A 26,579-nucleotide genomic window follows, 5' to 3' on the forward strand; every position below is an offset into this window, starting at 1 on the left:
GCTGATGCTGAGGGAATTAGATTAGGAAATGACACACTTAAAGTACTGGATGAGTTTTGCTCTTTGGGGAATAAAATAACTGCTGATGGTCGAAGTAGAGAGGACATAAAATGTAGACTGGCAATAGCAAGGAAAGCGTTTCTGAAGAAGAGAAATTTTTTAACATCGAGTGTAGATTTAAGTGTTAGGAAGTCTTTTCTGAAAGTATTTGTATGGAGTGTTGCCATGTATGGAAGTGAAATATGGACGATAAATAATTTAGACAAGAAGAGAATAGAGGCTTTCGAACTGTGGTGCTACAGAAGAATGCTGAAGAGTAGATGGATAGATCACTTAACTAATGAGGAGGTACTGAATAGAATTGGGGAGAAGGGACTTTGTTGTACAACTTTCGTGGTGGGTAAAAATAGTAGGAGACCAAGAGATGAATACACTAAGCAGATTCAGAAGGCTGTAGGTTGCAGTAGGTACTTCGAGATGATGAAGCTTGCACAGGATAGAGTAACATGGAGAGCTGCATCAGACCAGTCTCTGGACTGAAGACCACAACAACAACAACAACAACAACAGTGAGCACCTTGAGTGATCTCTTAAAGGACAGTTACTTTACGTAAGGAATAACTCCTTGTCATATTGAATGTAAATTCCACGGTGTGGCTCGCCTGATGCATTTTAGTGTTTTAGTGTTGCGTATGGAGCTCCGTTTAGACTAAGTGTGTGCTGTGTAGCTCTGCTCTTGTGCCAGTTGACGTTCTGGACGTGTTATTTTTCCTGTGTGTGCTGGCGAGAGCGGAACGAACTTTAAGTCAGGAGCACATTTGCTACTCTTCCGAGTATTTATACCCCACTGAATTTCAATCTATAATATGCCCCCCCTCCCCCCCCCCCCCCCCCCCCCGTCGTTTGTAGTTTTCTTTATGAAGATACTTTTAATTCTTAATTACTAAAAGAGGTAATTATTTGGAATTCCAATTCATGCTTTGCTGTGCCGTTCGTGTTTAAGAGATGATGATGGATTTTTTTTTATTTAATCGATACATGCTACTGAAGACACTAAACAGAAGACACATATGTACGTAGGCCGATTTGTTTGGTATCCTTGTTAGATCGGCCGTAAGCATTATGCACGAAATGTTGTTCCAGCGTCACCGTAAACAGACACTAGCTGTGAAATCTGTATCATCGCTCCTTGCAGCTTATATGGGTAATTGTTCGTAATCAAAATTTGCATATAGGCAATTGAGTGCCTCAAGTGGGCACATGGTATTTATATTTCAACTAATAAGTCTGTATGTACTTCAGGTGCTTTTGCCATATTTGTTACCCAAAGGACTTGGTAAAGTTTGGTCGGCCCCGTGTTTGAAATGGCCGGGCCTCACAGCCGACTGAGAGAGTGATGGGTCAGTTACATCGGCGCCTTGATATCCGGGCTGACAACCCACACACTGCAGGTGTCAGCCGGTGTGGTTAATGATCACAAGGGGTCCCTATTCTGTAATTAATTCCTAATGCTCCTAAGTTACGGCCCCTACAAAGAAGAACGTTTCATTAAATTTGAAATCTTGACTAACTGCCTAATCTGTGTGTCCATGTTAATTGTATTTTTTTATCTTTAATTGAGCCTCGACCCTTGAAAGCTTTGGAGGATTAGCAGGCCAGCTAATTGTAATTTAAATTATTTCAGTTTTTTGATCTGTCTTATTTATTTCCACAATTTGCTTTTTGGTGTAATGAAGTTGTATTTGTATTTTAGGTAAAATGGTGAATGTTGTTGGAAAGAAAACCACTGGAGTCCAGTCCTTCCATTTGGGTCCTTTCACCGAGTTCTTTTGTGCGTGAATTTCCTGCTTCATACAATGTATCTCTTACTGTTTATCATTTATTTGCTAATTATTGGCGTCGTTCAAAAAGTTGTGCCGTAGGGACGTAAACGAGAGGAAAATATTATTACCTGAAAACCATTATAGGAACAGACACAGGAACCACTGAGCTACTTCCTGACATATTCAACAACGTAACAAATACATATCGTACCGTTGCATCCTTTTATATGTTTCTGTGTTGGATGTGTCTGTCTGTGGCGTTTTGCAGAGACTCGCCCATATCAACATATTTTCACGGATAAGGAATTAATTTGTTTCTACAGTTCGTTGCTGCAGAGGTTCGAGAGATCTTGCTATGTTCGTCGTCTCGTGGTTGTATTACGCTGTTAGGGTGACAATGCAAGGGCTAGGTATCTTCAGGGGCGACAGAGTAGGAGAATTGGATGGATCATCTGAAAAATGAAAACATGTTATTACGACCACGACGCAATTTTACGTCCTACGGGCGGCCTAACTATGCAGACGGATCCCTCCGTAAAATGATTCAAATGGCTCTGCTCACTATGGGACTTAACATCTGAGGTCTTCAGTCCCCTAGAACTTAGAACTTCTTAAACCTAACTTACCTAAGGACATCACACACATCCATGCCCGAGGCAAGATTCGAACCTGCGACCGTAGCGGTAGCGCAGTTCCAGACCGAAGCGCCTAGAACCGCTCGGCCTCACTGGCCGGCGATACCTCCGTAACGCCAGTTTACTCTCTTCTATTTTCTCTGCAGATTTTCAGAATCCTACGGTTGCGTTTACAATGGCACCGACAACGGTCGGCAGACGCCGTCGCCAAAGCTTACCCAATAACATTGGCCGACAGCTTGGTCATGGCGGGATCGAGGAGGTTAGGTTAGAATCTGTTTTATGCATAAAGTAGGTTATATTTTAACCTCCAAGGATATCACGTTGTCTCTGTAACAATATTCTTCGCGGTCAGTCTTACTTCAGATAGAGTGTAGCTTTTAATAAAGAAGATCAATAGCATTACAGTGTATTTCAGTGCACTAGCACAGCTCCAAAATTCGGTGTAGAATAAATTAAAAATTTCGTAGTACAGGTATTTTAAGTGCTAGAGTGAAAATAATTAGTATTTAGCGCATAGTAAGTAACATAGAACATATCACACAAAAACTTTCAAACTGTACTTTCCAGGACGTGGTATAGGCCTAATTATTAGAAAGATGCAATCGACAAGTGCCAAATATCAGAGTTTACTTGAACTAGAACTGAATTTAACGTTGTGCCGGTGTATGTCAATTAACCTTCAATGACTGTCGTTCAGTATATGTGTGAAAGACAATCAAAAGTGAAAGCCCATACATACACTACATTTGCAAGCCACTTCATGTAAGAGAATTATCACGTCATAACAGAAAATCTGTGATGATTAAATTGCTTACAAAACTAAAATGCAAGAATCTGCTGGTTTCGATGTATCGGAAGAGAGAGATATGGTAAAATCTTTTAGGAGGTTCTATTACAAGATAGGCTCTCGCGATTTGTTTCACATACGCCAGTGTGATATGGCATCGCATTTGTAAAATGGGACCTGCCGTAGTGTACAAAACAGCAAGGTCCTCGTGAATTATGGCTTGTTGTTGTCAAACATAAAATGATTGTGTTGTTTTTCCGACAGGTGAGCAAATGGTGTGAAAGGTTGTATTCTGTAATGTTATTTCATGTGTCTGAAATGTTTGTAATTCACATATTCACATGTGCATGAAAGTTTATTTACAGACAGTATTTGAATGCAGGAATTCCTCTCAGGTCACGTGATTTGTCCATCAAGCTGAGAGAAATTACTTAACATAGATGTTTTTTTTCTTTGGAGTTTAAATTCTTGCATTTTCTTGACTCCATTGTTTCCAGGTTTCGAAACAAGGACATTTGCAGTGGTCAGTAGTTTTGCAGCGAAATAGTGGAAGATTTTTTTTTGCGATTTTATGCAGGGTGGAGATGTCTCTGTAGTCTGGTCATCTGTAATAAGCGCTAGTGTTGTAGTTCTTTTCATTTCATTGGATGTCACAAAATAATGAGATGCAGATTGTATCGTGTAGTCAAATGTAAACACTATACCAATTTTGGTTCATAAAGTTAAAAATAAATGGCCTGTGCCTATTTTCGTGGAAAGATGAAATTTTTTTTCGTTGGGACGGTGTTTTCTTTTAACTGATGCTCGCTTTTAAGAGGGGCATTGACATTAAATACAACTGTTACAGTGAATTGTTTTCCTACTAAGGATGGTGTGCGCTTGCTGACAGAACTGTTAGAGGCATGGTGGGCATGTTGTGTAGCAGGTCACAGCTGCTGTTTTAGTCAAACAGCCCATGGACAGGATGGCCATCATTTATCTCGCTTTTGTTCTTGGGGAAGCTGGTGTCGCAGTGCATTGCATGTGTAGCTTTTTTCGGTGTCGATAACGCTAACAGCCCAACCATCTGCTCATGAGGGACGCATTGTACTGATGACTCGATAGCCAGATCCGCGGGAGGCTACTCCAGGATCTGTAGTCGATTTAGGCGATAAGCTACCTATTTTCCAAGCAGCACACGTGTAAAAAGCATGCTGGAGAGTTCTCCGAAACTTTGTTGTTTTTCCGAGGGGATCTATCTATGACTGATTTTCGCAGTTTGGAGACAGTATATCAATACCATTAAGAGGATCTCTTTGTGGACCATCAGCATCAATATAGAACAGCCCTCTATGTCTAACTATGGTGAGGAGAGAAGGGTATGAGGTGTGGTAGGGCAGGAGGTTAAGATTGCCACCAACTTGGTTAGTTCATGTGCGTCCATTGAGGAGGACACAGTTGCAACTGCCACCCCATCTGCAATTTTTTGGGACAATGATTTTCCCCAGTACATGTGTTGCATTATGACCCAATGATTACGAGTACTGTTTTTTTCACAATAATTTAGATGTGTAATTAGAAGAGTAAAGCATTTTCCATCTTTTGTGGTATCATGTATTGGCAGTTTGAGACAGTATATCAATACCATTAGGAGGATCTCTTTGTGGACCATCAGCATCAATATAGAACAGCCCTCTATGTCTAACTATGGTGAGGAGAGAGGGGTATGAGGTGTGGTAGGGCAGGAGGTTAAGACTGCCACCAACTTGGTTAGTTGATGTGCGCCCATTGAGGAGGACACAGTTGCAACTGCCACCCCATCTGCAATTTTTTGGGACAATGATTTTCCCCAGTACATGTGTTGCATTATGACCCAATGATTACGAGTACTGTTTTTTTTTCACAATAATTTAGATGTGTAATTAGAAGAGTAAAGCATTTTCCATCTTTTGTGGTATCATGTATTGGCTTCGATTACGTGGGCTGCAGTGTGATTGTCAAGCGATGCACGGCTAGGCATCTCAAGCAAACTCTGACATCAAATAGGCCTCAGCTCTATGCTTACAGGTAACACACTTATTAAACTTCTCTCTGTCCAATACCACCATCTCATCAGTTGAACACAATTCCCATCAAAAAAATAAAGACGGTACCTCCCACCCCAGCCTTTTGCCTGCCAGCTTGTAGGTGAAGGGTAGAGTTTGAGTACGTCTGCTACTACTTTCGAGTTCTATTGTGATATTTTTCCCAGTAGGCTAACACCAGTTGTATGACGTCGTCCATTTTTGAGCTGAATTGCGATTTTAGACACTCGTTGTGTAGCACTATGCGTATGGTTGTGCAATGAGGTCTGATCTTTGTGGTTAATTACGTAATTAGGACCGATCTCTAATTCAGTTTCTCAACCAAAATAAATAAAGTACACTAACCTAAACATCCTCTCTTGCTCCTGAATAGTTTCCATATGTTGGGGGGGGGGGGGGGTGCACTTGTGCTTTATGTTGAGAAGGACCATGGCTCGAGCCCCAGAAAGTTCGCCGCCGTTTTTAATTTCCCATCGATTCCCGAGTGTGTGAGTGTGTGTGTGTGTGTGGGGGGGGGGGGGGGGGGGTTGGATATTAGCACAGCCCTGGGACTAAGAAACTTCTACCAAAATTCCCACCAAAATTAGAAATTACTGCCAAAAGAGTAGTTGGTGGAGGGGGAGGGGTCTAGGGGGGGGGGGGGGAGTTGGGAGGGGGCAGACACAAATTCAGGCTAAGAAAAACGCATGACATCACCTGGGGGTGTGGGTGGGGTTGGCAATGGCTGTACGGGTGGATGTGGGAGGGGCGGGTTGGGGGCCAAATGATTGATAAATTTAATGAATTTGCGAATCAGTCTGCTATCGAAAGTTTCCTAGCATCCCCATCTCCCTACTACTCTCAGCACACAAGCTGGTCGTGTAGATACGAGGCATTTAGATCACGGCTGAGGCTGAACAGTTTGATGTTAATTGCATGCGAACTACTTTAGTGGGGAGAGTGTTGTGTTACGTAGGAACTCATAATGTTTTTTGGTAGCTACTTCAGTCTAGTGACTGGTTGTAGAATGACATAAAGGAATGCACAGTAGAGACCACCATAAGTGATTTCCGTCATTTTCTACAGTTTATGTTGTTATTAGACATTAGGTTGGTGTTGTGTGCAGCATTTATAAATATGAGTACGTCGCGTTCTACACATCTAAGCACTGTACATGTAGTATCGGCAGCAATTGAGAGGTTTATACGAAATGAACTAACAAACGACGGAGCTGATCCTCCTTGGTACAGAAAACGGGTTAGAACGCTGTTGCAGAAACAACGAAACAAACATGCCAAATTTAAACAGATACAAAATCCCCAATATTGGCGATCCTTTACAGAAGCTTGAAACTTAGCGCGGAGTTCAATGCGAGACTCCTATAACAGTTTCCACAACGAAACTTTGTCTCAAAACCTGGTAGAAAATCCAAAGAGATTGTGGTCGTGATAACAATGGAGATACTATCGAAGACAGCGATGCCAAAGCTATTTACTAAACACAGCCTTCCGAAATGCTCTCACAAAAGAAGACGAAATAAATATTACAGAATTTGAATCGAGAACAGTTGCCAACATGAGTAATGTAGAAGTAAATATCCTCGGAGTAGTGAAGCAGCTCAAATCACTTAATAAAAGCAAGTCTTCTTGTCCAGACTGCATACCAATTAGGTCGCTTTCGGAGTATGCTCATGCATTAGCTCCATACTTAACAAACATATACAACCGTTCGCTCGACGAAAGATCCGTACCCAAAGACTGGAAAGTTGCACAGGTCACACCAATATTCAAGAAAGGTTATAGGAGTAATCCACTAAGTTACAGGCCCATATTGTTAACGTCGATATGCAGCAGGATTTTAGAACATATATTATGTTCGAGCATTATCAATTACCTCGAAGGAAACGGTCTATTGACACACAGTCAACATGGGTTTAGAAAACATCGTTCCTGTGAAACACAGCTAGCTCTTCATTCACATGGAGTGTTGAGTGCTATTGACAAGGGATTTCAGACCGATTCCGTATTCCTGGATTTCCGGAAGGCTTTTGACACTGTACCACACAACCGGCTGGTCGTAAAATTGCGTGCTTATGGTATATCGTCTCAGTTATGTGACTGGATTTGCGATTTCCTGTCAGAGAGGTCACAGTTCGTAGTAATAGACGGAAAGTCATCGAATAAAACAGAAGTAATTTCAGGCGTTCTCCAAGGTAGTGTTATAGGCCCTTTGCTGTTCCGTATCTATATAAACGATTTGGGAGACAATCTGAGCAGCGGTCTTCGGTTGTTCGCAGATGACGCTGTCGTTTATCGACTAATAAAGTCATCAGAAGATAAAAACAAACTGCAAAACGATTTAGAAAAAATATCTGAATGGTGCGAAAAGTGGCAGTTGACCCTAAATAACGAAAAGTGTGAGGTCATCCATATGAGTACTAAAAGGAACTCGTTAAACTTCGGTTACACGATAAATCAGTCTAATCTAAAAACCGTAAATTCAACTAAATTCCAAGGTATTACAATTACGAACAACTTAAATTGGAAAGAACACATAGAAAATGTTGTGGGGAAGGCAAACCAAACACTGTGTTTTATTGGCAGGACACTTAGAAAATGTAACAGACGTACTAAGGAGGCTGCCTACACTACGCTTGTCCGTCCTCTTTTAGAATACTGCAGCAGGATGTGGGATCCTTACCAGGTAGGACTGACGGAGTACATCGAAAAAGTTCAAAGAAGGGCAGCACGTTGTGTATTATCGCGAAATATGGGAGAGAGTGTCACAGAAATGATACAGGATTTGGGATGGACATCATTAAAAGAAAGGCGTTTTTCGTTGCGACGTAATCTTCTCACGAAATTCCAATCACCAACTTTCTCCTCCGAATGGGAAAATATTTTGTTGACACCGACCAACATAGGGCGGAACGATTACCACGAAAAAACAAGGGAAATCAGATCACGTACGGAAAGATGTAGGTGTTCATTCTTTGCGCGCTATACGAGATTGGAATAATAGGCAATTGCGAAGGTGATTCGATGAACCGACTGCCAGGCACTTAAATGGGATTTTCAGAGTATCCATGTAGATGTAGATATTTGAAATATATTGTTAATTCTTAAAGTAGAGAATTTTATGGTGAGCAAAAAGCTATCTATTTTGAGCTATGTATGCACACGTGGACACTTAACCATACTTCGTCGGTCGTGCACCATCTCGTACCTCAAAAAAAGGTCCTTTACGTGGAACAAGTGACATATGCATATGAACTAAGTATCTTTAATTTCTAATCAATTTGAATTGTCTTTAAAGTGGAAATTTGGGTTAGTTTACTGTAGCTTCTATTTCAAAATGTGTTTGACTTGTAACAGGTTTTTGATAATTCTTCTGCATAATTTAAATACACTTACTGATTATCGGTGTTTACAGAGTAATAATGTAGCTGATAGACGATTAAATGCAGTACTGACAAGATTTTCTCGATTGAAACTCTTTTAAATTTCAGTCGAATATCTGTTCCTAGGTACACGACCGTGTTATGCTAACGCAAACGCTTGTAAGAAACAGAATCTTTCAACTATCAGTTACAATCGAACAAATCAACAAAAGGAGAGAACCGCGGACATGCTCGCACGGAAGGTCGTACAGGTGTGAAAGCGCCTTAAAGAGATCCTAACCGACAGCGACCGGAGGCGACCGTGACGCCTTGTCAATGACGGTGTCAAACTTGGCGTTACTCGTAGGATAACATTGCTCACAATGGCACATAAGCCTGCATGACTTCGTCGGTCCAAACAACCCAGAAGTTGGACAGTAGCTGATGAGAGGCGTGTATTGTGGTCCGGTGAGTGGTGATTTTGCCTCTTCTCTAATTATGCGAGGCGTACAGTGCATCGACGACCCGATGAAGCGTTTAACCTGCAGAATGTGGAGGATGTAGTTAAGACTGGAGGTGCTTCTATGATGTTTTGGGGCTGTTTTTTTATCATCAGTTGGGCCACTCAGGTTACCGTCAACGTGAATTGTGACATATATTTCAGTATTCTCGGTGGCCAAGAGTAAACAGTTATTCTACATCTCCATGATGTGCTTGCTATGGACGAACTCACCTTCCAAGACAGCTGTGTTCTCAATGGTGTACGCATACCGCCTCGATTTGATGAAGTCTCAGGCATTCTGTCGACCACGAGTGGTCTCCTAAATCATTTGAATTAAATCCCACAGAAGTTTTCTGGGACTATTTGTAACAGCAGGTGAAACAAGCCGATCAACATCCCAACAATTTGTGAGCTCTATAGGATCTGATCATTAAAGAGTGACATCAGGTGGATGAGGCAGTTGTGAAAAAAACTTCTCCCTTCCTCGTACTATTGAGCCCGTTATCAAAGTTGGATACGGTGTTACACGGTATTAGCATGTCCTCTCTTGGATGCCCCTAATTCTTTCTCCAATGTGGTTACATCTGATCTGATTTTACTTTCGCATTGTCATTATTTTCATTATTAACAAAGTGTGTTTCTGGCTTGTTTCTTGAACGAGACAAACATTTTAAGAAATCAGAATTTTTCCATATCTTTACCTGTGTAATTAGCTACTGTGCCATCTGTAATGGTAACTAATGCAATGTGACCTCTAGTCACCATAGTCTTGTGTTTTGTCTTCTCAATACTTTCGTTGTATTCTTTTGTCTCTTTTCACTTCATACTTTCTCTTCAAGTCGCAGAGATTTCCGAACAGTTTTGTATTATACGCCATATTCTACAATTAGCGTTTGCTTTAAATTCTCGTGTTATCTTTAAATAGTTGTCTTGCTCCATTCCAGATTTCCCTTGTTTTGATTCTTCGTACCTTCAACATCTTTTGTTGGCTACATAGGTACATTTGTTGCATCATTACTTTTTCGCCTATGGTTGTATAATCTTTTTCTACATTAGTTTTACTTTTAATTTAATCCCGGATACCTCTCTATTCTTAAACAAACTAGCGTATTTTTTGCCTTAGTATTTCTATTTAGCGAACGTGCCTACATACACAGGGTGTTTGTCTTAACCTGAGACAGCAAATATATCCAAAACGACGCATCGGATGAAAAAAAATGTTGTAGATAAAGAGTTAATTCGGGCTGTTCAAAAAGTCTCTCCGCAGTGCCATATAATTGTTAGCCGCGCGTGCCGTATGCCGCAGTGAATATACCGAAATGAAACTAAATGAAATACAAGTTATTAATTTATTGAATATTCATTTTTACTAAAAATTTTCACATTAAATGTTGGAAGTGTCCCTCCTGTTGTTCAATAAACAATTCAATTGGTCTAATCATGTTTCCAAACACAAGCTGTAATATTTCCTCTGTAACAGAAGTAGTGAAAATAGATATTGCAGTTTTCAGTTCATCGACGGATTGTGGACGGTTCTTATAGACAGTTGCGTTCGCTGCACCCCAGAAGAAAAAGTCAGTGTTAAGTCAGGCGATCACGGAGACCAAAGTCCCTGTGAAATTATGCGTTCACCAAAAACATCAGCAAGCAGTGACATTGAAACGCGAGCTGTATGCGCGGTTGCACAATCTTGTTGAAAATAACCGTTCGGTATTTCACTTAACACAAGTTCTCCTATGAATGGACACAGAATATCACTGCAGTGCCGTTGTGCGTTTATATTTTCGTTGAAAAATATGGAACCCAAAATCCGACGTCTAGAAATTGCAACCCAAATTCCTATTTTCACAGAACGAAGTGGTTCCTCATGAATACACAATGGATTTGCAGTACTCCACATACGAGAATTTTGGAGTTCATGTGCCCGGATAAATGTAACCACAGCCATATCAGTGAAAAGCGTGTCATTAAGAATATCCCTTCCATTTTGTTGAAAGAAATTTTTGAACCATTGACAGTAATGCAGTCTCTTGTCTAGATCAGTATTTTTCAGTTCTTGCACGACTGTCGCTTTGTATGGGAAAAGTTCCAATTTTTTCCTTACAACTGTGTGGGCCGTTCCGACACTAACGTCGATTTCCTGGGCGAGTTTTCTTACTGACGTGTTCGGACCCATGGACATTTTATCGGAAATATCGAGTAGTTTATCTTCAGACAAAAAGCTAAGACGACCACTTCTCGGTGCATCTGCCACTGAACTTCGAAATCTGTTAATCAAATCTCGCACAGTATCGCGATGTGGGAGTGTCGTTCCTGGAAAACTGGATTAAATGTTTGACGAACTGAAACTGTATATTTACCGCCAGATTTGAACACTTCTTCGACTAAAAAAAAAAAACACTTTCTTCAATGGTTAGCATTTTAACAGAGACAAAAACGAAACAAACTAACAAAGGAACTAAACTTAAACGTTCACGTTAACAGGTAACGACATACACCAACGATACTACTGACGCTGGCTGAGATAAACGAAACAGCGGAATGTTGGGAGAGTCCACTTAAAGATAAGTAGTAAACCAGGCAGGCGAACAATCATACGGCACGCACGGCTAACAGTCATACGGCACTGCGGAGGGACTTTTTGAACACCTCCTATTTGCACAGGGGACATCTGTCTGTACTACAACTGGCCACCTCCTATCCACCCCTCCTGAGTGGACAGGGTCAAGTTTCCGTCATTACCATCTCACTAACGCTTATGTGGACTAGGCCGAACAGTTGCAATCCCAGAGACATTTCAATGGATCTGGTTGACCGTTTCTTTCGAAACCATGTGGCGAGGAAGTCATCACACGAATGGTATTGATGGTAGGTCGTGACAGACGTTTGTTTGCTCTGTAGTTTCCAAGACTCTCCTAATATCGAAGGCTTCAGTTTGCCTTTGCCACAACTGATTATTGCACTCGTTCTATTTCACGTGGTTTCGTTTTTTACTGGGTACTACTGGGAAACAAAGTTGATTCTTGCTCTCTTAAGCGAGTACCATGGAAACTTCTCTCCGGTTAATGAACTTCAGTTGACATTTTAGGCCTCCTGGTTTTCGGCACATATCCTCACTCTTACTCTGCGAACACACTTAAGACACATATCTCGCCGTTAATTTGCGTAGATACTTTTCTACAGGCAACGATAACCACAGACCACAGCTCGTGTTTGTAGGCAGTTCTGAGCAGCCGTGTCACACATCTTTCTGATCCTCCAAACATGTAATGCACAGTGAGGAGGAGGAGGAGGAGGAGGATATTGGTGTTTAACGTCCCGTCGACAACGAGGTCATTAGAGACGGAGCGCAAGCTCGGGTTAGGGAAGGATGGGTAAGGAAGTCGGCCGTGCCCTTTCAAAGGAACCATCCCGGCTTTTGCCTGGAGTGATCGAGGGAAATCACGGAAAACCTAAATCAGGATGGCCGGACGTGGGATTGAACTGTCGTCCTCCCGAGTGCGAGTCCAGTGTGATAACTACTGCGCCACCTCGCTCGGTAATGCACAGTGACCAAAGCAGCGCATTACTCTGCTGGTTACTCGTTAGCTCTGATCCCACTTTAGGATGGATGTTTGATTGCTAAATTACTTGCTTCCATATCTGAAGTACATACCTCCCTTCTTACTTGCCTTCTCTCACATTCGGGCCGAGTAATTACCGTGAAACATTTATGAATTAGAATTGAAATTTTTACAATAGATGTATCAGATGGATAAGCAAATCGCGACATTTTTCTTTTCAGATGGACGACTTCTTCTCGAGTCTTGACCTGGACGACCCGAGCTTTCCCCTCGAACCTCCGGATTTGGAATTCGACTACTTTAACTGCAGTTTTGGTGAGTTACCCATTCAGTATGATTTCCCTTAATTTGAAGTCATTTACTACAACATTTGAGGTGCTATTGTATAGTAATAGTTATTTTTATTGTTGGTTTTCAAAACTCTCCTGACTTATTCTTAGCTTCTATATTCGCCCTTTGTAAAGAAAATACCAGAGGTTTTGTTATAAAACTATGGAAGACCTCAACATTGTAGGAAATGAGAAAGTCGAGGAAGACCTTAATGTTGATGCAGTTGAGCTGATGTTTAGACGATCAACATGTGCAGTCTGTTTAATGTCGAACAAAAAATTATGAAAGGTAGCAAGATACATTTGCTAAATCCCAACGGCAAGAAAATGAATAAAAATCGGTGGATTAAACAATAGCGAACATTCATCTCTAGAGAGGAAAATGTGGGATATCCGTGTCACAAATTTAGAAATAATATAGGCTACAAAATATTGTAGGCCCAACCTGAGAAATTTAGGAATTTATCAGAGCTCCTTAAGAACAGATTACAGTAACACGGAGACATTTACGTATTCATTCGTCTGAAACAAAAAGAAGCCCTAATATGCGCTAAGAAGTGAAATATCATCGTCCATGCACTTCAAAGTGATTTGCAGAGTATGAATATACATGTATATTTACACACGAAGGATACGTTCGTCTCATAGGCGATAACGTGCGAGGGGACGAACTTACCAGGGTTCATTAACAATCGTAGAAAGTTACTATAAAAGACAGAGCTATATGGAAGATTAATCGAAACCGATTTCTTTCTAATTGACAAAGCGAAAACAGTGGTCATACTAAAACATTCGTATTTCTTTACGTACTACACGAGTATGTAATAAAAAATAGGGGTTCCCATTTAAAAAAACGCAGTTGATATCCTGTGACCAATGGCAGCGCCATCTAGCGGGCCAACCATAGCACCATTTGGTTTTCCCCTCCAAGGTAGACAAGTTTTGTTTTTTGTAGTTTTTTCGTTTGACGCTTATTTCGTGAGATATTTGGCCCGGTGACGATCAATGGACCACCCTGTATATAACAGACTTCAAACCAATTTGAACCCAATTTATTTCTATAAATTTTAGACCTGTTATCTTAAAAGTCGAAACAAGTCGTATATATTGAATACTCATGACAACTTACAATGCCTTAAATTACGTGTGTACTGCCATTATAAAATATGTTAACAGCAAGAATTGGTAATATTAAAGTGAAATGAAACAAAACAAAAAGAAAGCACCGAAAACTTAATAAAATAAAAATAAAATAAAATAAATTTAATTTAAGCTTATATTGCTACGATTGTTACTGGCAGCATTGGAAGAGCTCCAGATTTGCCTACTAACTGCAATTATACTTGCACTTAGATTTACTGTTGCTACAATATTCTAGCTTTACTAAAGCTGTGAGGACGGGGCGTGAGTCGTGCTTGGGTAGCTCAGTTGGTTTAGCCGGCACAGTAGCTCAGCGTGGCACAATAGCTCAGCGTGTTCGGTCAGAGGGCTGCGTGCTCTGTAATAAAAAAAGAAAAACTGAGTCAAGGAACCAACGATCAATTTGAACGGATGTCTTGTGACGTCCTCCCCGACCAAACGCAACGAATTATATCGAACAAAACGAGTAAAAAAAAGTTGGTAGAGCACTTTCCCGCGAAAGGCAAAGGTCCTGAGTTCGAGTCTTCGTCCGGCACACAGTTTTAATCTGACAGGAAGTTTCATATCAGCGCACAGTCCGTTGCAGAGTGAAAATCTCATTCTGTATACTGTATTTTATTCGTGTCCATCGTCCTCTGTTATGGAGGAACCACTTCTTATTTGTCTTCTACTTCGTTCTTCTGATCTGCTGATGTTATTTTGATATTCAGAGTGTCCACTTAACCTTAAAGTCAGAAAGAAGAGCAGTTTTTTTATAGATATTTTATGTACAAGTATATTAACTGTAGTCCAAAAGTTCTTATTTACAATTGTTTGCAGATCGCTGTCTAACTGTATACATTTCCCCTCTATCTGACAACGGGGGAAACTGAAAACATTGTGATCAGCGGAACCTTCATCCCACATTCACAGTTGGCGTTTCCCTACATCCCATTCAACGTAGATGTTTGTGACATTGACCACGACCTGTTAACAGGCGCACCACGTCTCAAGTAGTATCAACATCACGTATACTCAGCCTGTTCTCAATGCTTGTGAATGCGATGTATACCTGCGTTGCAATTCCATTCGGACAATCATTCTTCAAACCTCTTGTTAGAAACTTGAGCGCCTGTGATCTCCCACAGTCAAGCATTTGTTCTCGCTTCAACAAATACAACGCTTCCCAGCAACGCACAGCGAGATATCCAATGGACATACCCCGAGAATCACCTGTGATCCCTCGACAGATATAGTGCGAAAGGTACTGGTGAGCCTCAGGAGTAGATCCGTCGTACTGGTTGTACTGTTGCCCCGCAGATCCCCAGTCTTTGGCCTTATTTTCAAGCTCTAATGCTAATGATGGGCCGCTCCCACAGTGTGACGGCTTATGCAGCAACGGCAGCCGCTCTTGTATTGTCTGGCTTAACCTCGACACTGAATACTAGAGCCCGAACCTCAGCGATAGGCTCCATTCTATCTGCCCAGGTCTTTAATCTATGAACGCGTGCTGACAAGCGGTTTGTGCAGATAAAACTAGGTTAGGTGTGATACTAAAGCTGTGGTAAGGAAAGAATTGCCATCGCCTGCACTTCATGAGTAGCTTAAGTCGCGTAACACCACACTTACGGCCATTTCGGGCCCCCTTGTTACGTATACGGCAGCAAGGCAAGTGTTACGTATTGTCCGAAGTCTCCAGTGAATTATTGACTCAGTGATGTGCTTTCGGTTGCACTTTTCCGAGCCAGATGGGAGGACATTTTATAGGATTTCTGCTTGAGGGAAGATACAGCAACAAGAATATTTAAGCATTATTGTGAATCGTCTTCAGATTTCAGTATATGTAGTACAAAAGTAGGTGTCCAATGTGCGGCCGCTAAAACTCGAAATGAGTCCCCACACGATAAGGGAGTTGTATGATGTGGTAGCCACCTGTCGCCTATACATGAAGAAGGTTCACGTTTTTACCTAAAACTCATGCTTTCGAAGATGTAAGGGCTGGGAAATTTCACCTTCTAGAACATTCCAGAGTATCCGAGAATATTGCAGAACATTCGAGAGTATTCGAAGGCATTCCTCAACATTTCAGAATGTTCCACAATGATCCAGGATGTTCCGGAATGTTCGGAAATAGTCTGGAACATTAGGGTAGATTCCAGAATATCAGGGAATATCACAGAACATCCTAAACCATAGTGGAACATTCCAGAACACTCTCGAATCTTGGCCTTTTTGGTATGTTCTGCAATTCGCCACTGGTGGTGCTACCCGTTAAATAGGGATACATAAAGCAAGATCCGTCGTGGGTTCGAAAGTCAGTTTCTTATCAGTGAGACGGGCGGAACCGAAAAAGTAGTCAAGTGAGTGAATGAAAACAAACAGTGAAGTGTGAGCAGTCCAAGTGATACAGTGACTGAACATAAATCGAAAATAAAATGTGAGAATTGAGTAAGACGTACGTAGTGTATTTGTTAACAAAAAAGTTTATTTGATTTATATCTTAGACAATGCCCAAGTGCAAAAGAGGAGACCTCCCCAGTTCTGAAGCAAAACGGCGAAAATAAAAAGAACAGCGAAAAAATGAAACAGACGAAGAACGCTAGCACATTAAAGTTCCTAACGAACGACAATGGGCACCTTGAGAAGCAGAGAAACCGAAGAACGACGAAATGAATGGACTGAAGAATCAAGAATTGCGATACATTCTTATTGTAAAAGATTCTGAACTCAAGCTAGCCATGAAAATATCACCCTATGAGAAGCGCGGAGGAGGCCATGTAAACAGTACGACCTAACAAATGAAGCCTTCCACTACGGCCTGACGAAAAAATATAACGAACACAAACAAGTCTTAATCGGAGACATGGATATCTGCCAATTTTGCTACGCGAAAAAATTCAGTAGAGAAACACCAGGCATCTGTTGCATGAATGGAAACATTCGATTACCACCGCTGGAAGCACCTCCGCACACATTACACGACCGGGGAAACTCCAGAATAGAAACGCTTTCTTCAAAATATAAAAGTGTTTAACGCCTGTTCCAAATAACTTCTATCGGTGTCACATCGATCAACACTAACAGAGATGAAATTGATTATGTTTTTTTTCCATCTAAGGACAAATCTATCACAACATGGCATCTTTACTACCACTACTCAAGAAAGACCACAAATTTCTACAAGTATATTTCATAGGAAATGAAGAAATAGAAATTGAACAACGAAGCTCAGACATCAGTGGACTGAGTAGAGAAGTAGTCCAAGATGTACAGAGGATCTCACACAAACACAACCAACTGAGTCACATATTCAAAACAACACTAGACCGAATAATTTCTGATGACTGTAAAGTTATAATTCGAGCCGACAAAAGACCACCTGGAGAACGCGAACGTCTATTTAATGCACCTCAGATGGACGAAGTCGTCATCGAATTGTGGACAGCGAAAACAAAGGGCGTGACAGAATTGTACAAGGAAGAAGAGAAATACACTACTAGCCATTAAAATTGCTACACCAAGAAGAAATGCAGATGATAAACGGGTATTCATTGGACAAATATATTACACTAGAACTGACATGTGATTACATTTTCACGCAATTTGGGTGCATAGATCCTGAGAAATCAGTACCCAGAACAACCACCCCTGGCCATAATAACGGCCTTGATACGCCTGGGCATTGAGTCCAACAGAGCTTGAATGGCGTGTACAAGTACAGCTGCCCATGCAGCTTCAACACGATACCACAGTTCATCAAGAGTAGTGACTGGCGTATTGTGACGAGCCAGTTGCTGGGTTCGCATTGACCATCATGATGCTGTAAACAGAACCTGGATTCATCCGAAAAAATGACATTTTGGCTATTCGTGCACCCAGGTTCGTCGTTGAGTATACCATTGCAGGCGCCCCTGTCTGTGATGAAGCGTCAAGGGTAACGGCAACCATGGTCTCCGAGATGATAGTCCATGCTGCTGCAAACGTCGTCGAACTGTTCGTGCAGATGGTTGTTGTCTTGCAAACGTCCCCATCTGTTGGCTCAGGGATCGAGACGTGGCTGCACGATCCGTTACAGCCATGCGGATATGATGCCTGTCATCTCGACTGCTCTTGATACGTGGCCGTTGGGATCCATCACGGCGTTCCGTATTACTCTCGTGAACCCACAGATTCCATATTCTGCTAATAGTCATTGGATCTCACCAACGCGAGCAGCAATGTCGCGATACGATAAATCGCAATCGCGATAGGCTACAATCCGACGTTTATCAAAGTCGGAAAGTGATGGTACGCATTTCTCCTCCTTACGCGAGGCATCACAACGTTTCAACAGGCAACTCCGGTCAACTGGTTGTGTATGAGAAATCGGTTGGAAACTTTCCTCACGTCAGCACATTGTAGGTGTCGCCACCGGCGTCAACCTTGTGTGAATGCTCTGAAAAGCTAATCATTTGCATATCACAGCATGTTCTTCCTGTCGATTAAATTTCGCGTCTGTAACATGTCATCTTCGTGGTGTAGCAATTTTAATGGCCAGTAGTATACTACAACGTATTTCAGAGATGCACCGTTCATATGATGTCCTCCAATATCCACTAATATTTCGGCATGGATAGGATGGATATCATTTTAATCAGAAACAAATCCAACCTGAAACAGACTCAGACATAAACAAAATAGTCGTTTCCAAGGAGTTCTGTGCTTATCGCTTAATAATCGGAAACAATGAAATTTATAATCACGTTCTCAACGCTCGCTGTTTATTCCAACAATTCCCGGTCGATATGTACGCAAAAATAGAAGCCTAACGGATACTTTACATAAGAAAGAATCAAGAGAAACTGGGCACGGAAGAATACATTTACCTCCTAGATGCAATCATAAATTATGGAAGCACTAACGACAATGGAACAAAGGTAATCTCACTCTCATATAGGGGGTCCCAGACACATGCTAGAATACACTCAAGATGCCATGACCTACATAAGAAAATATGGACGACCTGACTTCTTCATAAGATTCACATGCAAGTCGTGGCCAGAAATCAAAGAACTAAGATACAGACAAGCCCCCATGCATCGACACGAAATTATAGTCTGAGTTTTCGACAAAAACAAGTGAAATTTACTGAATTCATCAATAATACCACATCTTTGGAACCGTTAAATGCTGGATGTACACAATAGAATGGAAAAAGCATGGACATCCTCACTCACAGAATCTCATATGGCTACACGACACAGTTCATCCCACAGATACCGACAAAATCATCCACGCTGAATTTCCCAATCCACAAGAAGATACGGAACTATACAACATAGCAATGACAAACATGATTCAATGACCAATGGGCCATTAAGCCCCAATCCGTCATGTATGAGTGATTGAACTTGACCCATACTTGGACGACACGCAATCTGGAGTTGACAGCTATCGCAAATACAGAAGACGATCACCAAAAGACGGTCGTTTCACAGCAAAAATACGAATACGTGTCAGCGACGAACTGGAAATAATCAATGGGTAGCACCATATAACACACTACTTTCCAAAATGTTTCAAGCACACACAACGTACGATATTTCAATTCAGTGAAGTCCATCAAACCCATGTTTATAAGTATGTGAACAAAGGCAGTGACATGGCACTATATCAAATAGCCAAAGACAGCGAACAACAAAACTGAAACAACGAGATCCTCATTTATGGGAAGATACATCAACAACAACGAAGCTGCATGGCGGAATTTCGGTTTTCCCATACAAGAACGCGAACCAGCCGTGCAACATCTAGCAATACATTTAGAGAACGCACAGAGAGTTTACTTCACAAAAAACACCGCCAGAAAAATTGCAAGCGAACTATCTCAGAACACAACATTAAGAGCTTTTTACCAACTATGCCAAACGGATCCATACGCGAAAACATTATGTATGTCGGCATCCCTGCCCATTATACGTGGAACACAATAAGAAAAATCTTTCAACGACGAAAATAAGAAATTCCAATAGACGATCATGCATAAATTATGAAAACTGGCGCATTAGGCCGAGGACACTCGTACATCAGAGCAACGCCGAATGTTTTTATCTCGGATGTTGCTACACGTAATGCGGTGATCAACATGTTTCACAGATCTCAAAACTGTTGACGGTTATTACGCTGTAAAACGACAACCATTGGGCATTAACTCTACAAGAACCCTCAGCTGAAAAAATTAGAGACTTATGCGCCATAATTATAACAACATGTAACCCATCGAATCCAAAACAGCTATGGGACTCCTTCAAAGAGAGTATGAGTGATGACATACTGTACCAAACCCGACAAGCTTAGCCTGAACTGACCATCGAATTTAACGACGACATCTTCAGTGAAACAGTTATTCATGTTTAGAAATAAACACCCAGACTTTAGTACAACTTGTGATGCAAGCATCACTAAAAGATGCTATCGGTGTGCTAAACTTCATAATTACGAAGGAAAAAAACTACATCAACGAACTACCTCGATACATTGCTCACAACAAACCAGTCCTCAATGACAATCAAAAGGAAATTTACAGCATTATCATGGACCGGATCGAGAACAACACTGGCGGAATTATTCACTCGGACGCACCAGGCGTCACCGCGGAAACATTTATAATGAATCTATTGCGAGCGGAAATACGTGCTAAACACCGTATCGCACTTGCACAAGAATCGTCTGGTATTGCAGCCACACTTACGGAAGGAGGACGAACTGCCCATTCCGCCCTAAAACTACCGTTGAATATATCCGAAGAACAATTCCTGGTGCGTAAAATCTCAACTGTATCTGGAGGGGCTGAATTTCTAAGGCAAGCTAAAATTATATTCTGGGGCAAATGCACAGTGTCATATAAAAAAGAACTCGAAGCCGTGGACACAACATTACAAGAGCTGCGAATAAACTCGGAAGTGATTGGAGGAGCTCTACCCATACTCCCAGGAGATTTTCAACAAACAAATCCAGTTCTCCCCAACTCAACACCAGCAGATGAGATCAATGCATGCTTAAGAAAATCACATCTCGGGCCACACATACAAATACTGAGACTATCAAAAAAATGGGAGTTAAACTATCGAAAGACGAAACAGCAGCACATTTTGCTCAATAACTTTTACAAGTAGGCGAAGGCACATATTATACTGCCCAGACGACTGGCCTCATTAAACTCAACAATGATTTCTGCAACATAGCCACTGCTGAAAACGAACTCATCGACCAAATTTACCCAAACATTGTTCACAATTATACCAAATCGGACTGGCTATTTGAGATAGTAACTTTAGCAACTAAAAATAACATTGTCACCGATATTGGTTCAAATGGCTCTGAGAACTATGCGACTTAACTTCTGAGGTCATCAGTCGCCTGGAACTTAAAACTAATTAAACCTAAGTAACCTAAGGACATCACACACATCCATACCCGAGGCAGGATTCGAACCTGCGACCGTAGCGGGCGCTCGGTTCCAGACTGTAGCGCCCAGAACCGCACGGCCACTCCGGCCGGCTCACCGATATTAACTTTAATATTCAAAAGAAAATTCTCGATGAAGAGAGAATATACAGATCGATAGACACGATGGTAATCGTTGAAGAAAGTGTGAAATTCCCTACAGAATTTCTAAACTCTTTGCAAGTAACGGGAATGCCATTACACTGACTTCGACGTAAAATTGGATCTCCGACCATACTTCTCAGAAATCTCAACTCACCAAAACTACGCAATGGAAAAAGGACGATCGTCAAACAGCTACCGAATAACATCACCGAAGCCGAACTTACAACTGGGAAATACAAAGGACACACACTATTTATCCCCAGAATACCACTGATCTCTACTGAATGGCATTTCAATTTAAAAGACAGCAATTTCCAATCAAATTAGCCTACAGTTTTACAGTTAACAAAGCTCAAATACAAACTTTAAAGTATTGCCGTATCGCCTTGAAGACTCCTGCTTCTCTCACAGTCAACTATGCGTAGCTTGCTCACGAATTTGAAATTCGAAAAATTTGTAGATATATTTCCCGGAAAACAAATGAAAATTATTTTTATAAGCAAGTAATGTAAATCTTTAAATATGTTTTCAACAATTGCTTTACCTATTACACTTTAAAGTTTATCCTACTACACAATCTGATATCAACTCTCTCGGCGAAGCCAAGTACCCCAGATAGTTCGTGATAAAGGTTACAGCGTAATGATACGAAATTAAATTCTTAGTGTATCGGTGCTTTTTATTTCTCTGCAAACGGATGAAACGCTCAAGTGAAGATGACGTGTAATAGAATCAACACATCTGATCATTAATTAATTGCGTTTTGCAGCTAATGTTAAATACTTAAAGACTGCTGCATGCTTTTCTCATTGGTTTATTGTGTTTATTGTATCGTTACGGCAAACAAAAGAATAAAAGGAGATAAAAAAAAGCATGAAAGACATATACATGTACTTGGAACGGGAAAGCTAATTCTCTTCACCCTTTGTATTTTACAATTGTTTCTATACAATACCAAATTATTTAAAACGCAAATACCAGTTATAATGTGTGTGTGAAATAATGTTTATTGCTTGTTTTTGCAGATAGTATGATCTGTACATCACTTATCTATCAATTACATTGTAGCTGAGATTTGCATGTGTGGGCTGTTGGCTACTAAGCAAGGATACGGTAAATGCTTTATGCGTGGGTGATAAATATGTACAGAGGATACTGTCCATTTCATACACCTTATCCCTAAGGCATTACGTTTTATGCAATATGTTGTTTCAATAAGAATTTCCCGAGCAAAACACATTATTACTGCACACAGTATACAGGGTGTCCCAGAAATGTTGCGACAAATTTCGGGGGGTTATAGAGGGTGTCTTGAGGAACAAATCGAGGACAGGAACCCGTGTCTGTAAACGCCATCCAACGATGCCACGGAGCGTCGAAGTTACAGGCGCCGGCTCCTGCCGCTAGGCAACCCCTTCGACAGCAATTGGGACTCTGTGCGCTGACGAACTGTAGATGGAACGTCACGCGATGTTATTTGTTATTCAGTGATCACAACTGATCGGCATGACCGCCAGAGGAGAAGATGGAGTTAGCTGCTGCGCAAATACGCCTTGTCTCCTATGAATGCGATGATGATGATGATTGCTTGTGGGGTGCTCAACTCTGCAGTTATCAGCGCCCGTACAAATTCCCAGTCTTTACACGGTCCTATCTCGCCACTTTCATGAATGATGATGAAATGATGAAGACAACACAAAGGCCCAGTCCCTGGACAGAGAAAATCCTCAACCCAGCTGGGAATCGAGTCCGGGATCCTGTGATCCAGTATGAAAGCGATTCTCTGTTGTCTTGATTTCAGACAAGGGTTTCCATCTGCAGTTTATTTTTCTCCTGTCTAATGAAAAAATAAAACGGAAATTTTATAGGTTTCCACGAGAAACCCTTGTCCGAAGCCGTCATCCGCCACGCCAACAGAGCATTTCAAGGGTAGGAGACAAGGCCTTTCTATGCAGCAGCTACCTCCATCTTCTCCATTGGCGATCGTGGCAATCAGTCACGATCACTGAATAACAAACAACGTTGCGAGACTTTCCGTCTAAGGTCCATCATTGTACAAAGTCAAGTTTGTTGCCGAAGGCGTGACCTAGTGGCGGGCACCGGCCCCTATAACTTCGACGCTCTGTTGTATCGCTGGATGAAGTTTCAGGAAACGACTTTCTATCCTCGATTTGTTCCTCAAAACACCCTCTATAACCAACTGAAGTTTGTCGCAACATTTCTGGGACCCTATAATATTTTGAGATTCTACCTCGGTACCAAAATGAGAGCCTACTACAGCATCGCAACAAGAAACCGTGCACGAGAAAAACTTTTAGTTTCATATTTTGAAGAAACCTTGCTGCCGGAGTAGCGAGGTTTCTAGGCTAGTAATTGATTAGTTACGGCTAGTTTCTTTCAAATTTCGTCAATGAAAACTGCTCTAGTATTCTGGTGTTGGTCCAGCAGATTTAATTTTTACCGCTGAAAACGATATTTTCTGATCGAATATTGGTTACTTCCTTCCTCTGCCTTTGCTGAGTTGAGGTGATATAAAAAAAAAAAAAGGGTTCAAATGGCTCTGAGCACTATGGGACTCAACTGCTGAGGTCATAAGTCCCCTAGAAATTAGAACTACTTAAACCTAACTAACCTAAGGACATCACACACATCCATGCCCGAGGCAGGATTCGAACCTGCGGTCGTAGCGGTGGCGCGGTTCCACACTCTAGCGCCAGAACCGCACGGCCACCTACGGCCGGCTGAGGAGATCAGTTTAGAGCTAGAGCTTGAGACAACTGCCGTAACAGATACTGGGAAATCTAGCGCTATCGCTATCAATGAATGAAAGCTGCACGAAAACTGGGCTTTATTCTCATCACGAAGTATGTTCCAATAGAAACGGCAAAATACACTGTAGCTAACAATAAAAGAACAGCAGCGCCATAGACACAAACTGGCTGACGCCGGCAAGTTGGCCATACTCCCTCTACAGTGTGTTAATACGTGTTGGCCTCCTGGATTGTGGCGTATGGAGGAATCACACCCAGCCCATATGCCGACCTCGATGGGGTGACGAACTGTGCAGGGGAACAAGCCCCGCCTGCCTCCCACATTGGAGGCGCCTTAATCTGCGTTTCGTGCTTCTGCGAAATCAGAAGATACGCACGGAGGTAAAAATCGCTTAAATCTTGTTCGTAATCGAAACTGAAATCGTCTTATGTGTTGGCACGGTTAATGAAGTTTCTAACTGCAACACGTATATTATCTGATCAAAAGTATCGAGAGACGCCTACGTAACGCGGAATTCGCCACTAGACGCCAAATAGTCAATCCAACAGTATAAAAGGAGTGGGGACTGTTGCATTACCATTGGAGAAGTAGTATCGAAAGAACAGATCAGTCAGTACGGCTCAGTGACTTCTAACGTGGGCTAGTCATTGAATGCCACCTGAGTAGCAAATCGATCAGGGACATTCCAGTCCTTGTTACTGCCTAAGTGGACTGTTGGTGATAAGATTGTGAGTGGAAACGTGAAGGAACAACAGCACCCAAACCAACAACTGGCACACCTCGCATAGGCCTACTGATAGACCCTGTCGAGCATTGAGGAGGGTGGTTACAAAAAACGCATCAAATCAGCAGGCGGAATCCCTAGTGTGTTCAAATGTGCTACCAGCAGTCCACTTGTCCCAATGTTTGGGCGTACGCAGCCCCTCATAAGCTATACATTTCTGTAGTCATTGCTAACGAAGAAAACACGGCAATTACAATAACCCGATTTCCCAGAAACTTCGCTTAGTGGAAGAGGAGTCAAAATAAACGGACACGTGTCTCGGCTTGTCCGTGGATACTCGACCGTTTTTAAGAAAACGACGGTCAAATTTTTTGACTTACTTGATGTGTCTTTTAATGCGTAGGTAGTTCAACAGAAGCGGTGGCACAGTGGCCAGCGTCACGGCTTCTCACTTTTTCAGCCCCGTGTTCGAAACCCCGTCATTGTTTTTATTTATTTTATTTTATTTTCATTTGTCATTTACCTCTCCATGTCCGTAGAAGGTTACTAAACGGATGATTCTGATCACGTTATTTGTTACAAGGTCGTTATATCAACCGTAAAATTACAACTGAATTCCACAATAGGTATCATATATTTCATACATAATTGTATGTGTGTTTGCCATTTTCAGGGGTTGCAATCTTTTTAATTTCTCATGATCTTATGTTTCATTCTTACATCACTTCTTATGTTAATTCTTAAGATTTATTGATATGATCATTCTGCAGGAAGATTTGCTGCACTCCCTTGGTTGATACCGATCGCAGAAACATTCGATACATAGAAATTCCGAACACCACGAGCATCGCGGAAAGGCACTTTTGCCACACGGATGTTTCTTCGTATGAATCTCACTCGGGAAAGAAACGTCGTTAACATTGTTGAGGATTTCAAGCGTTGGCAGTAATTTTTGGAATTGATCCTGAATCAAGATACACTGCACGAATTTCACCGAAAACAGTTTCAAATAATTTTCTCGTTAATTTATTGCTTTTAAAAAATTCAATAAGGACAATGTTATTTCATTATACACTGGAAAAATTCGTGTAGTAATTCATGTCTACGTGCATGGGTAGTTAAATGAAAAAAATATTAAAATAACAATTGTTTTTCGAACACAAGGCGTGAAAGTATGAAGCGGCGACACTAGGCACTGTGCCATGGCGTCGGTGGAACCACTTATGCGCGAAAAATACCCGTAAAGTAACTAGAAAACTTTTACCGTCGTTTGCTTAGGAACGGTCGCCAATCTATGGATAAGCCGAGACA

The 26,579-nt window shown here is 41.5% G+C and overlaps 1 protein-coding gene across 1 annotated transcript in view; it reads left to right on the plus strand.

The window, feature by feature from the left end:
• LOC126336154 (Krueppel-like factor 16) overlaps nucleotides 1–26,579 on the plus strand; it is a 151,590-nt gene that overhangs the window by 53,161 nt on the left and 71,850 nt on the right. Inside the window, exon 2 of the mRNA XM_049999646.1 lies at nucleotides 12,956–13,049. Within this exon, the coding sequence (XP_049855603.1) occupies nucleotides 12,956–13,049 (94 nt within the window). The remainder of the gene's footprint in view (nucleotides 1–12,955; nucleotides 13,050–26,579) is intronic.

This window comes from Schistocerca gregaria, chromosome 2 (genome assembly GCF_023897955.1).
Source record: "Schistocerca gregaria isolate iqSchGreg1 chromosome 2, iqSchGreg1.2, whole genome shotgun sequence".
Classification (NCBI taxonomy): Eukaryota; Metazoa; Arthropoda; class Insecta; order Orthoptera; family Acrididae; genus Schistocerca; species Schistocerca gregaria.